Source organism: Antedon bifida, chromosome 11 (assembly GCF_963402885.1).
Source record: "Antedon bifida chromosome 11, ecAntBifi1.1, whole genome shotgun sequence".
Classification (NCBI taxonomy): domain Eukaryota; kingdom Metazoa; phylum Echinodermata; class Crinoidea; order Comatulida; family Antedonidae; genus Antedon; species Antedon bifida.
In genome coordinates, this window is record NC_136236.1 from 4,039,602 (window position 1) to 4,054,764 (window position 15,163).

The 15,163-nt window shown below is 30.4% G+C and overlaps 2 protein-coding genes across 2 annotated transcripts; one reads left to right on the forward strand and one right to left on the reverse strand.

Annotated features, from left to right (window-relative positions):
• Positions 1-31: 31 nt before the first annotated feature.
• Positions 32-4,127, reverse strand: LOC144855937 (ubiquitin-like protein 4A-B). The gene is made up of 4 exons (XM_078713900.1): positions 3,969-4,127; positions 3,609-3,714; positions 2,852-3,051; positions 32-2,701 (listed from the first exon to the last, which is right to left on the reverse strand). The coding sequence occupies exons 1-4, from the start codon at positions 4,023-4,025 to the stop codon at positions 2,600-2,602; spliced, it is 465 nt and encodes a 154-aa protein (XP_078570026.1). The 5' UTR covers positions 4,026-4,127; the 3' UTR covers positions 32-2,599.
• A 721-nt stretch (positions 4,128-4,848) lies between these two features.
• On the forward strand, positions 4,849-14,910 carry LOC144856205 (uncharacterized). The gene is made up of 12 exons (XM_078714156.1): positions 4,849-5,063; positions 5,861-6,000; positions 6,128-6,312; positions 6,492-6,593; positions 6,894-6,966; positions 7,089-7,300; positions 9,706-9,914; positions 10,553-10,692; positions 11,098-11,276; positions 12,525-12,626; positions 12,883-12,955; positions 13,317-14,910. Exons 1-12 carry the CDS (start codon positions 4,888-4,890, stop codon positions 13,613-13,615), a joined length of 1,890 nt encoding a protein of 629 aa, XP_078570282.1. The 5' UTR covers positions 4,849-4,887; the 3' UTR covers positions 13,616-14,910.
• The last annotated feature ends 253 nt before the right edge of the window (positions 14,911-15,163 follow it).

The following is a 15,163-nucleotide window of genomic DNA, read 5'->3' on the forward strand; positions in this document are numbered from 1 at the left end:
AAACAACAAATTGTGGAATTATATTTATCCTATTCTTTATTAATATTAACTCATACTGACTGAATAATGTATTTTTACAAATGAGCCACAATATATTAAAAAAATATTTCTTACTGAAATTACAACAGAATAATAACGCAATATTTCATATAAATTACTACACAGGCTTTTGCTAAAGTTTGTCAAAATGTAATAACATTTCTGTTATTATAAACAAAATAACACGAGTGTAAAATAGAATAGATAGATATAAAGTCAAATAAAAAGAAAGGGTAATCAACTCAAAAGTTATTTGCAAAATTGAAAGAGATGCATGAATATCATTCTATTTTCCGCAAGGAATGCAGTGGTAACGAGAAATTATAAAATGCAGGAATCGAGAATGTGACAATGTGGTTCAAAACATCTCTTTTTCCAGAAATAAGTTCTGCCTGCCTTATCTTCAGCTCTGGGTTTAATCCCACTCTAAAGCCCTTCAAACTTTATGCGACAAAAAAATGTGATGGACATGATGATGTCATACCCCACACCCAACCTCCTTGTTCAAGAAAAACATGAAATATCCTCTGAGTTTTTTCTACATTACTAAAGCTCTGTCTACACTATTAAACTAGTGTGATATGCCCAAATATGGTAGTAATATGACATCATCATGTCCATATATACAGTAGTAACATCACATATTTTCATAAAGTTTGATGGTGTAGACAGAACAGCTTTAGAATACTCTACAGTACTTTTCCGAAAACCACAATTTTATTAAATGTCTCAAGGCTTGCAAATTCTCGCGGTTGGTGGGCTAGCCCAATGTGCCCAGTCTTGGGAAATTTCACTGTACTTAATACACAACAAAAAAATACTACAAATTTATTGATTTAAAATATGAAAATTAGTATTACTATTATCACTAAAGTTATAAGGTACAGGACCCAACAAAGTGTCCCCTCAATGGGGGTTGGCCATAGTGTTAAAACATTTATTTCCCCCGCTTGTTCCACGGAAAAGTGTCCTCTTAATAGAGGTTCTACTGTATAAGATTATTTTAATATCAACATTATTAAGAAAATCATAACATACAACTCTATTTTCCATAACCACCAACATGGTTGAACCAATTTTTGTAAGATTCAATTTTTAAAAGTAAACATCCTTTCTATTTAAATTGAATTTTTCTTATTAAAACACAATTTTCATGGTTGAAATGTATTTACAAATAAGTATAGTAAAGACTTAAGTTGTTATAATAATGGTATCTTTCTTTTTCTAATTTTACTATTATGAATATTAAAATGATTTTTCACCCAAAACAATGTATAAGTTTAATTTCAAATTAGAGAAGACGAGGTAATTTGGGCATATCAAGAATTTATTTTTCTTTAAGTTACCCCTTTGAACAATCAGACAAATATTAAAATTAATCTTAACTTATTGTATCATATAAATAGACTAATGCTCTGTCTAAACTATCAAACTTCATCTTACTTTGTTTTGGTCAAACTAGTTCAATAGTGTAGACAGAGCTTAACTCTTCCCTTTTTTTTTGTCAAACTAGTTTGATAGTGTAGACAGAGCTTAAATCTACTTTTTTTTGTCAAACAAGTTTGATAGTGTAGACAGAGCTTAACTCTACTCTGCTTTAATTATAAGAAATCAAATCAAAATCATGTTTATAATTAAATGTTTAAATATATATAATACATACAAGGATTTTCATATCAACCCAACAACCGTTTTATACACATTGCAGCTATTAGTATTTAGTAAGTATTTATGTTGTAATAAAACATGGTACTTTAAAATCCTAAGCCTGAAACTACTGTAACCCAAAATTTATTAGGCAAGTTGTGAATTTGCATATTTACAAATCTTGCATTTAACGTTCTCGATTTTAACTTAAATTGTATATGGTCTAAAAAACACCCCCATATGTTTACATACGGTCGGTACTGTATCCCCACATAATTTGTAAAATATTCCATGTGGTGCCTGTATTAGCTTATGGTCCATGATACAGGCAAAACAGACCCATTTCATGTTCAATTGGCAGATCCAGACCAGTAGTACATGTAGTTTTTAAAATAAAGTATTATTATTATAAATATGGATTTTTTCAGGCAAAAATTATGTTTTATACACATTGTATGAATCAAGCTATTGGTAAATAAGTTTGTTACGAAACATACTTATGTAATCACAGTACATACCGGTCTTATATTTCTTATGCATTGTTTACTTAATACAAAATATGGCTGTCTGTAAAGGAATTGTATACAACTGTACATATACAAACAAAAATGATGTAGTGGGCAATACGTGAAAAAAAGATAAAAATGCCCAAAACACCACAATTGTTTGTGTTGCTTCAATGCTGATTTAAACCTTAATTATAACCAGATTGAACAACCAAGAAATCCAGAGAGTTTGAATAGTGAGGCCCTGGGAGTCTAGGCCTAGAAATGGTCTACCTTTTCTAGGCTAGCCCTGTGAGTCTTAGGCCTAGAAATTTCTCACTTTTCTAGGCCCTTGGAGTCTTAGGCCTAGAAATTTTTCACTTTTCTAGGCCCTGGGAGCCTTAGGCCTAGAAACTGTCAGCAATGTACTAGCTGGACGGTCCTGCTTGGTCTGTGTCTTTGTTTTCGTGCTTTAATGCTAACCTTTCAATGTCTCCAAGACTAAGATTGCTAAGATCTGAGGAAAATTGCTGTAAATAAAAGAAAGAGGTTTATTATACAAGTGAAGGTAGATTTTTTTTTATACTGAAAATAGGGTTACGATACCGACACCTCTAAATCTCACCCACACCACAAAAATTCCTAGAAATAGGAAAAAAAAAAAAAAACAGGTTCCTTACCAATTTGTATTGATGAAGAACCTTGTCGGCGTCTTCTTGTGTGAAATGCTTACAAAGTTTTGAGCGCAGTTTTTCCCAAAATTCTGTAGATGTTCCTATTTTTGATGTACTTAATGGGTCAGTTTCAGATTCTGGTTTTCTTACCACAAGGTGTATCTTGGTATTGGGACCTATATTGTAGTCATTCAAAGCTGATCCATCTAAAACCAACAAAACATAAAGGTGTAAGTGTAAGTCTATTAATGGAAACTTTCCAAGAAATGTATGTTTTAACACTTCGGCCCATCTCTACTCAGGGGAACTTTGTCGAGTCCCGACAGTAATGGTTATTTAATTAGTAAATAAAAAAAATCATTATCTAAATTGTCTCAATATAAATTAATTACTGTGGATACAACAGACAGAATTATATAATAACATTGTATATAGTTTCTACACATGAATGCATGTACTGTATGCTTATTGTACCATTGATAAAAATTAATAAATTTTGATTGATTGAGAGTAGTAAATTTACAGTACTATTAAAAACCTGGACCATGTCATGAACAACATGGTCACAATGCATCAAAAAGGGTGCGTCAGTCATCTAAAGGTCTGTCATTTTTTTTACACACTGGTAATCATAAAGGTGTGACGCCCATTGGACAAATGATGCACCTCTCCCGGTGTTGTATAGTGGATCATACAATTGACAAGTGCATAACAAAAGAATAGCAATGTTGTGATTTCAATTAAAATCGGATCAAATACCAACCTGATAAAGTCTTTCCCCTAAAAACTAATCTCTGAAGATGGACTGGAACATCAAGCTCCCTTGCTACCATTCTCTTAACCGATAAAATTGATTCTTGGTTCATTACCTCAAAAGAAAAACATATTATTACATTAGTACTAACCCAGACCTAGAAGGTAACTCTAAGCTAGGCCTAGTAGTAGTAGTAGGCAATCACCACCCTCACGCCAGCACCAGCGCCTGCTGGTGGTGTGTATGATTTAGCATGTTTTGGCTAGCAACCCATTCACGGGAAGTGGTCTAACTTAAACTAAATAAACAGGTTAAATATCATATATTTTCAATAAATTAATGTACTTTCAATTCTTATATACTATATACCTCTATTGAACATTCTTTTCTCCCGCCTGGTAGTATTTTTACAGTTAAAATCATCATTAGAAGAAATTCTTCCTTCCCGAACTGGGCCTAGCCTAGCCTAGTTGCGTACGTGAAATACCGGAATGCGACACACTGAAAAAATCGTTCGAATCCACAACAGAAAACAATTTTTATTTTTATCACCTGCTGGCTGAAACCAGACGTTTTAAAGACACAAGCAAAAGCATTTTAACATTCATATTACCTTAAATCTTTATGAGACATTTATTTTAAAGAGGAAAAATTGTATTCATATTTATAAATAGTATTACACTATTCTATAACATTTTTGATGAACAGATGACTTTATTTATACATAATAATTGTGTCAAATTAAAACTAAAGCGTCTGGATAAGCGACTATAAGAGGGAAAATCCCATATGCTACATATTATTATTTTGTGGAAACTTTTAATTAATTAATGAGCATTAAAGGATAAATATTAAATTAAAGGGGCTATAATATGTGTAACATGATTTATTAAAGATTCTGAAAATCATCAGAAAAGACATTATTAATTTATTCCAAGCTTATATAACAATTAAACAATAATAAAAAAGTTGATGGATGGTATAAATTTATATAAGAATACAAAATGCGCGATTTTAACGAGCTGCGCATTTAACAAATTGATTGAATAAACAACAAATATGTAGATGATTAAGGATTATTATAATATACAATTCTTGGGAATCAAATAAAAGAATAATATATAAATATCACTGTTTCTGCCTTTTGTTTTATTTAGAAATAAAAATATTACTTCTTACATCTATAGAGGGCGACGTTTATAAATAAACATTCATTCATTATTCATTCAAGTTTGTCGGTCCGGTGGTTTTGACTGTTGTGTTCTCTTCTCCCCAAATTATAGCAAAAATGGGGATTCTTGCTTATTTTATAGCTGCTATTCTGTTGCTCGCTTCTCTGTGTTATTTTAACAAAACTGTGCGATTTCATATCAAGAACATTTGTTTTTTATTAATATTTCTAGTGATCGGGTTTGTCGTCTGTGTGAAGAGTTTTACCAGGCCAGGTGATGTTCGCAACATGAAGTGAGTGTTGTTAGGCATTGTTATGTTGGTATACATGCGAAGCTAGCCACCCTGGTCCATTATCGAGTTTTTAGGCGTGACAAAACATGCAGTTGGTCCTTGTAGTACTAGTAGTAGGCCTCTTTCTGCTAATTCCTATTCATCGGACGGTGGACCGATACTGTAGGTCTCCTATTATTTATAAAAGTTATACGGCCTCTATGATGATGATCAGGCAATAGTCAATAGATGTGTTTTTTTTCCAGACAGGTCAGGGTCAATTGTTTCTTTTAAGTACACTGTACCATAAAAATGCAGTAGTGCTATAAATTAATTTTAAAGTTTCAGCATACTCATTAAGTTTACATTTCCCCTGCTTAATTTTTGGTTTAAAATCAAACTAAAATCAAAACGTGGTAGTTTAGATTCGTCTGGACAAACAACTGTTTTTATCTCGGCGTGCTTATTCCTTATCTTAATAGTTTCCCCTAATAAAAATAAATATGGCAAACAATGACTGGCAAAGTTAGTACTGTATTGCTAACTCTTGTTTGTTTAGTGATTGTTTTTGATAAATTTAAATTCCTTCACGCTCACCTGATGTTAAAAACAAACAAAAACAACTCTAATCAAAAATATACTATTATTTTTTTAGTGTTTGTCCTGTTAAAATTACAGATATGGTGTTCCAGATTTTAACCTATATCTATTTCACCTTTTATGCAGAGCAATATAAAAATATTTATTTGTTGCTTTTTAATCTTTTACAGTTTATCATATATTGATAGATTCTACAATGTTTTAAATTTGATTTTCAGATGGTGGCGATATGCACAACATTTTGTGCGTACTTTTACTCTTTTCAATATGGAAATTAAAAGTGAAAACTTGGAAGTTCTGAACACAGAGGAATCATGTGTTATAGTGAGCAACCATCAAAGCGAAATGGACCAAATGGGTGCGTGTAATGTCCTAATATAAGCCCTGTATATTCCTACAATTATCAATAATATATACTATAGTTGAATAATAATAAACACTTATATACCATATATTTTTTATATTTATTACTATTTTTCTTTTAGCTCTTGTCGATGTATGGAACCACATTGGGGGAACCTGCACTATTCTGGCTAAAGAATCCATAAAGTATATGGGTACGCTAGGCCTAGGGTGTCTGTTCAGCGGAGTTGTATTTGTTGATAGAAAAAATAGAGAAAAATCAAGGAAATGTATGCAAGAGGTAGTACGAAGGATGCAAGAGGAAAAGGTTAAAGTTCATTTTTACCATAAAAACATTTTATTCGTATATATCAGAAGATACATTAAATGCAAACTCCAAAAATGGTAGTGATATACCCAAATATAGTTGTGGTATGACATCATCAGGTCCATATGGGCACATCACATTTTTTTTGTCACATAAAGTTTGATACTTCCTTCTTTTAGTTGAAACTGTGGTTGTATCCTGAAGGGACTCGAACCATGAACATGGATATCGATATGCGAGAGTTTAAGAAGGGTGCTTTCCATATGGCCATACAAGCTCAGGTAAAAGATGTTGCTCAAACAAAGAGAAAATACAACAAATATTAATTATATATTTCATTTTAGTACAAATCACCAATTATTGAATTATTATTTCTAAGTGAAGTCATAGGTAATGGTACCATTTTTGGCCATGAGAAAAATGAGGATTTGTACCCAGGATCTGGGATTGGTAAGCAAGCACTAATGCTACTGTCCACTAAGCATGTTAGTCACTAAAGCATGTTTTAATCAACAAGCTTCAGTTCACTAACATTTTGAAAAGTCGTTACTATTAGTTAACCTGTTATTCCTTTTGCCTAGGTACCTATTGTTCCTGTGGTGATGTCATGCTACAAACACATGTACAATATAAAAACACAGACATTCAATAAAGGTATTTAAACAAGTGTGATGTCATCATTAATGATACTGTATGTGAAAAAGTGTGATGTCATCCACCACTCTGTCTCAAATCCACTTTTAATGATTTAAATCAAAATTATTTACCATTTACAGTGACAATAAAATTGATTGGACTCCCGGCGTTTGAAACGAAGGGATTGACGGAAGACGATGTCCCGGAATTAATCCACAAGGTTAGGGAAAGCATGTTGGCCGCGTACAGGAAAACGGTTCCTGCTGGAATAAACAATGTCGAGAATGAAAGCACAGCATCAAACAGGAAGGCAAATGAGATGAATGGTACCAAAATAATGGAGCGGGAACAGTAAAAAGGATGAAAAAAGTATGGTTTTGCGGGTTTATACTAAGGTACTATTTATGAGCACATCATTCCTTATATGGGGCAATTATACTTAATAGTGGATATATGAGCACACCTTTTAAAATATATGACAACACCATTTGTTATCTGTACATAATGATAATTACTACTATAATGAACACATCTTGAGTATAAAAAATATGAAGACCAAACTATATATATTATTTTAAGCACAAACAAATAATAATATTGTTTTTAAGTATGAAATAATTTAACACGGTAATTTATTTTTAAATGATCATAAATTCCATTCCATAAACAATTATTTATTAAATTATGTATTATTATTGCCTAATTTGCTTGCCTTTTATGGTTTTTTTTAAATATTAACTTTCATATGTTTTGCAATACAATTTTGTTTGTGCAATTCTAACAAATACAGTTTTTTTTAAATGATGTAAAAAGACAAATGGTCATTTTCAGTCACAAATTAATGATTAATGATGGTGGTGATTGAAATGGTTTAATAACGCAATATAATACTTAATTTTGCCGAGAGTTCTACTAAGCCTTCAAGTCGGAAGCCTTTACATACAAATTTAGGTTGTTATTATTATTATATGCAATTATTAGTATATACTGTACCTTTATTACTGCTATAGAACTAGTATTAAACTTGGATGTATTCTGTTTTGTACTGAGTAGGGTAATTAAAAAAGAACTTTTTATTACAAAAACGTTTTGAAAAAATCTAGTCTTATTCATATTTAACAATGAATGAAGTCAACATTTATGCATACAAATTACATTTATGCATACAAATTACATTTTGACTTAATATTGTTAAAAAGATCAATATTTTTGGCACACATGGCGTTTCATATGTATATATGAGAACAGATGGAATAACTACAGATTCGGAGCAATTCTAACAAAATGATCTTTTTTATAAATATGAGTTTCTATTGAAAAAATCAGTGAAATAATATTTTTTGCACAACCAGTATTATAACGTCCAGTATTTAGTAGTAGTATTTTTGTATTAGTATTAAATAGATGATCAAATCTGTAAGTATATCATTTTGAATTTTATGGAATCCGGTATAATAAATTGTAAGTGTATTTTAAAATGTAATGTCTTATTAAATATTAAGTTGTCAGTATTCCCACAGATCTTTCTGTAACAGATTCATGGACTGTATCTAGGCAAATGCAGTGATACATCGATTAGATGTACATCACATGTGACAAATATCAATGACAACTATGCATTATTTTAATTTTGTACTATATTGAAATATGGCTGCCACTGCAACGTGCAATTGTGATTGGTACTAGTAAACAAATTTGGTATGTAACAATGGTATTCATTTGCATAGATGATGAATTATTAAAAATTTGGACTGATAAAAATGTGTTCTGTTCTTTTTTCTGAAAATAACTATACAAAGAATATAATAATTTGTTGTTGTCTTAAGCTCTGTCTACACTATCAGACAAGTTTGACAAAAAAAGTGATGTGCCCAAATATGGTAGTGTTTGATAGTTTAGACTATGGAGCCTTAGCGGCAATTCTAGGTACTGTATAAATTGTTCAGTATCATAGGCAAATAATGTTACATCTGAATCATAGGCCATAAGCCAAACTTAACCGTAAGATGCAGGTGTCACATGTGGTACACTGTATTATAGAAGTTGCCTATGATACTGAACCAATTATACCATACGTGAAGATAAAGTAGAGGTGAACTAAAAATAATGCTTGCCTATTATATACTTTGTTAACAACATACCTGAAAAGACAACATAAATACATGATGTTTCTCCCATACCTGTAAAAGAATTTTTGTTTTAAAAGCAGATTTAATTTGTTTTTTTTAATTATAAAATGGATATAAAAATGCATGAATATGAAATGAGAAATACTTGCCTATGTACTTAAGACAACAATATACTGTTGTCTCATACTACATGAGCAGTAGATCTGTCTGTGACATAAACACACAATTCTCCCATACATATTATGGAAAATTAAAATAAAAATGTATAATATATTTATTATATAATATAAAAATATGATAAAATCGATATAAAAAAACACTAGAAATCAAGCCTAAGATAAAGCAATTGTTTTTTGTACATATGCTGTTAATTGCCCAAAAAATAATTCAAATAAACATTAATCTATATATTATATACAGTTGTTAAATGCGTTACGACCACTTGTCCGTAATAAATTTAATATTCATACCACTAATGAGTTTTATCCAATCAGCAATCAGAACGTCGGTGAGCGACTGTGGTCTTGACGACCTTTGCCATGGATGCGTTCAAGTTGTGATTGTGAAAATCAATGAAGCGTTAAATGCAACTTTATCAACGTTAGATGGGCGTGTTTGGTAGGCCTAGCAGCTTGACTTTATCGTAAGAAATATGGATTTCTACCAATTTTGTTCGATGTTATTAGCAGTTATTTTGATAATAATATCTTTGTGCTACGTTTCCAGTACGTTTAAATTCTATGCTAAAAATATTACACTGTTATTTTGGCATGGATTTATCGCGGTGTTTGTCGCGATCGCTTCCCTTCCAAACCCTGGCGATCAATCAAATATGAGGTAAGTTCAACATGCTTAGAGTTAGACTTAAAAGATAGGCTTCTTCTCTATTTAAAGTGTTTAATTAAGCAAACTTTATATATCTCCTATACCTATTCAATGAGTTAGCATTTATTTGGGTGCTCGAATTATCTGTGTTTTAATATATTTTCGTCACTAACTTTAGCCAGCTTCGATGATTTTAAAAAATCTGTGTCAAGGTCAATACAATAATACAACTATCTTTATGAAAGGAATTGCTAAATCCTGACCAGTTCTATTCTATAAATACTCAAGGATAGATGACAAAAGCACTGTACATATATAATAAAATACCAACAACTACTACAGTAGTAAAATGATTAAATATGAAAATAATAAATACTGTACAATAATAATTATTAAAGTTAGAACTCTGTTTATCAATCATTTCTATTTTTTTTGTAATTGAAATAAACAAAATTATTCATGTTATGTTATTTAAAAATTCTGACATTTTTTTAAAATAATTATTATAAACTAAATTTAATTTTGCACTGTTAATAATATTTTATTTAATTACTGTAGAAAGACTCGAGTTTAACAAATGGTTTATTATTAATATTATTATGGTACATCAAACACAATTTCATTATTTTTGTTATTGTTTTTTAATACAGGTTTTGGAGGATTTTTGTAGATTTTTTCAACACACATTGGCTGTTTGGAATTAACGTTAAGGTTGAGAATGGCGAGATACTTGAGACGGATAAAGCATGCGTTGTCGTTAGTAACCATCAAGATACTATGGATATTGCAGGTATACCAGCACTTGTATTTTTATATTTTAAATTGCGCATAATTAAAAGAATTTTATCTGGTTGCTTTATTAAAAGATAGTTGTATGTTTCTTTAATTTGACTGTACACATATACATGCCAACACTGTCATTTTGGCCATGTACGACATGCCAACACTGTCATTTTTGGCCATGTACGATGTATATTAAATTTAACAAAAAAGCTGTCATAATTATTATTTATTTTTTTTCGAATGAAAAGAGGATTCCCCCTCACATAGCCACCAGGTGATAACGCTTGCACGTCACACTGCACTGTTGACCTGAAGAAAACACACACTCCTGTCTTTTATTTCTTGGCTCTGTGGTAGGATGTATGACCCATTAAATATCTAATCTAATAATTAAACTGTCATGCTTTTTCAGCCTCTGTTGCGTTCTGGCCACCCAGATGTACAATCGTTGCTAAAAAATCTCTACAGTACGCTTTCACGTTTGGAATAGCTAGTATGCTCGCTGGAGCGGTGTTTGTAAAGCGACGACGTGACCCAGTTGAGGCGAAAAAGAATGTTGATAAATGTGTTAACCTAATGAAATATCATAATGTAAGTATGTTATAATATTGATATAAAGTTTGCAGTACACCACCTGGAAACAACCGTTTCTAGACTTTTAGATCAATATGTTACAATCCATACAGTATAATATTGACATAATAACATACTTCTCTGCGTGTCCATATTTTTGGAATATCTGTGTTGGTACAGTGCAGTAGTTGCAGTGGTCCTGCAATAAAATCCTAACTATACAGTACATATTATTTAGCTGTCAAATTGAAGAGATTGTACCATCTATCAAGTTGATGAAAGCAATGTTAAAAACAGCATATTGTACCCAGTAATAAAAAAAAAAAATTAATATACTATAAATAAAATATAATCATTTATGACAGATTATTCACATTGAAGAAGAATACCTGAAAAGTAAGTTTATTAAAATGCTTAAATCTAATGATTGCTTTGGTTTTTATTTTTGTTTTGATCCCTTTACGATTCAATTTGTTTATGTGTGCTTTTCAAACCTAAATACATGAAGTACTGTAATGTTTTTGTGGGTAGTGTTGTCTTACATTAATATTCTTCTGCAAGGGTCATAGGTCGTGTATGATGTCACCGCTAGTTCGCTATACTTGCTGTTCAATTTCCTAAGATTACAAACATTTAAAACTTTCATATTTTTCTTCGCTTTAAAATAGCAATTTTTACAATATTTAAAAATATTTTTGTTGTTTATAGTATTATGTTTTGTATTATGTAAAATTTTGTTACAAACTTTTTTGTTAATTTTATTGCTAAACAATTTACAGAATTTTAATTATTAATATGCATTTAATATAGTTTTATGTAGTGTTTGTATATAGTGCTTTAATATAGAGAATAAATATATAAGTTATATTTGTATTGTACATATAATTATTATATTTATATGTTATGCAGCTGTTGATTAAAAATTAAATGATTCTGCACATGCTCAGTATGTATTAAAAATTGATATCATTGGTAATTATAACACAATAAATAAACAGTGCAGTACAGATGGAAATGTGAAAGGGGTATTAATAATGTAGATTTGTATAGCGCCATATCCCCATAACCGCAAAAGCGATCATCCAAGTCAATTAGAACAACCTAAAGCTCTGTCTACACTATCAAACATTATTATTTTTGTCAAACTAGTTTGATAGTTTAGACAGGAGCTTAACGACTCTTGTGATCAAAATCAACTGGAAAAGCCACCCAAAATTAACGAGGGCTGTTTATAGATGTAACATATTATAACTTTTTGTTTTACAGGTCAAGATATGGATGTACCCAGAGGGAACGAGATCTGGCAACAACCAGATTGATATGCTACCATTCAAGAAAGGGGCATTCCATATGGCCATTCAAGCTCAGGTATCGTGTTTCAGATAACACATTAAATTAGTCCCATCTGTGATTTCAACATTGTTAGAATGTACAGTAGAACCCCTACAGATACTGTATAATACTGAATAATAAATTTGTAATGATAAGTTTATTGTCACGGTACGAGAATTCAAATTCAATTTTATATGCCATGTATTTCTAGCATAGATACATGCAAATAGCTATCAAATTTAAAAGATTATTCTAATTTTCATTTAACGAATTTTTAACTTTTTATTTTTAGGTTCCAATTGTACCAGTTGTTTTTTCATACTACAAACATCAGTACAATACTCAACTACGCAAGTTTGATAAGGGTAAGTAGATTGGAAAACAAACACAGTCGCATGCTATATTATTATTATTGGTTTATATAAGAGTAATTTGTGGACATATTGATGAAGGCATCACCTGCAGATCAAAAGTTGTGTACTCAAAATGATGCTTTTCCAACAGTTAGCAAACACAGACAAACAGCTAATCAGTTGATATGCAAACAAAGCACTATTAAGACCATATTGACACACATTGTTTAATCAAGAATTATTCAAATCAAATTCACAATTCATAAAAAATTGTAATTATAATTTTTTTTACAGTGAATATTACATCAAGCGTTGTGGAACTGATAAAAATAAAGTTAAAAACATTTTCTAATCGAAATTGTTATTTTTACAGTGAATATTACAGCGAGAATTTTGGAACCAATAGAAACGAAGGGAATGACGGAAGAAAATCTTGAAACGCTTTTAGAAACGTGCCGAAACAGGATGCTGGAAACGTACTACCAAATCTCCAAGTACTTACCCCCAACAGTAGAGAAAAGTCTAAATACGGAACAGAACAATGGGAAAATTGAACGGAACCAAAACGAGATAACAAGACAAGACGGAATGATTGAGAACGGGGTAGGGAATGGGGTTATGGATGAGGAAGACAGGAGGAAGTCGTGTGAAAGTGGTAGAAAAGGGAGATAAAAGGGTTTAGATTTCAACTCTGGAATTATACATACCAAATAAATGAACATATTCAAGGAAAAAGAGAAACCTGTGAAATCTGATTTATACCAGTTTAAGAAAAGAAATGCATACCAAATACATTTTAAATGGTCAAGAAGGTTTTAAAATATAATAAAAAAACCACCAGAAATAATGCCAAATATATTCTAAAAATTCTAAATACATTTTTCTATGGAAAAGGGGAAATGAAATATTGGTTTTACTAAATTGGTTTATTGTATAATTATGTATGGATTGTAGATGTAGTTTAAGATGTCAATGAATTAGTTTGTTTTATGCTGCTACTAAATTAAAATATTTAAATTTTGTTGCCGTCTTGCATTAGGTATTGAATATTTTGTATTAAAACCATTTGTTTATTTTCTTACTAGGGTGTGTGAAGCAAACCATTATTGGTATATTTTATATGAAGGTTTAAGGATTCTGAACAAATTGTTATTAAATATGAAGATATCCTAACTTGATTAAAATATAGCTAATTTAGAATTTAGTGCATTTCATTTTATATAATTTACAGGGTTAAATAAATTCAACTGGTTTCTATTAATTATTATTATTTATTTAAAATAAATTATTATATAAATTTTGAGATTATCACAGGGAGGATCCCATATTTTTTTTTTTCATTTTAAAATTTTAAAAGGTTTAATGCTTCCATAACTATTCAAACAACTTCTTAAACATAATAGTTCAGTACAAGCATTTCTATAATCTTGTTAATTGATACATTTTAAATTTCTTTTTGTATGTAATTGTTACAAACACAACAGTTATGTTTATATTTTAGGCTTAGTTATTTACCCAGGTAAGTTAGTGACCACCCACCAAAGTTAGATATAATTGGCCCTTAACATCGTACGGGTACAAAACTAAGCCTGAATGAAACATAACATTAGTGCAGAGTGAATAACAGTGCCTTAATTATAATTACCTCAATTTTTAAGAACAAATCAATGCGTGTTTATTTATATTGAAGTAGGTGTTCTTAGTTTCAAATTTTAGTTTTCAAAACATGATTACTGTATTTCATATATCATGTTTTAATGGTAGACGTCGCTGCAAGTTTGATTGTTTTTTTAATTTAAAATCATGAATATTATAACATTTTTTATTACAATATTTCAATTGGTGGTTACCACAAAAAATACCTTCCATTCATTTGCCTTTCACATTTTTGTTCTCTGTACTCATTAAACGATTCTTCCTGAATATATTTAATTTTTATAAAAATAAAGTTTATTTTTTAAGTATTGAAGATCATAAGGTTGTAAATGTGTTTTGGTGATGGAATGATTATTTAAAATGATTTTTATTTTATATTTTAAGTTATTCAGCATTTGCAGTGAATGATTTAATAAAGAAAACAGAAAACTATCAACTTGTTGAACAATTTGTAACAAAATAGGCCTAAAAGGAACAAAAGTGTATTGGGGATAATTTCAAGCAGTAAAATTGCATGTTCTTTCAATAGAAGCCATTCGTCTTTGGAACACACTACTTCGACAA

Excerpts from the sequence above, each read along its gene's own strand:
- LOC144856205 (XM_078714156.1), top strand. The coding sequence starts at position 4,888 with ATGGGGATTCTTGCTTATTTTATAGCTGCTATTCTGTTGCTCGCTTCT. Across the intron at positions 6,001-6,127 it reads AAGCGAAATGGACCAAATGG|CTCTTGTCGATGTATGGAAC; the intron begins GTGCGTGTAATG and ends TTTTTCTTTTAG. Across the intron at positions 10,693-11,097 it reads AGATACTATGGATATTGCAG|CCTCTGTTGCGTTCTGGCCA; the intron begins GTATACCAGCAC and ends ATGCTTTTTCAG.
- LOC144855937 (XM_078713900.1), bottom strand. The coding sequence starts at position 4,025 with ATGATGATTTTAACTGTAAAAATACTACCAGGCGGGAGAAAAGAATGT. Across the intron at positions 3,715-3,968 it reads GAAAAGAATGTTCAATAGAG|GTAATGAACCAAGAATCAAT; the intron begins GTATATAGTATA and ends TTTTCTTTTGAG. Across the intron at positions 2,702-2,851 it reads TTCTTCATCAATACAAATTG|CAATTTTCCTCAGATCTTAG; the intron begins GTAAGGAACCTG and ends TTTTATTTACAG.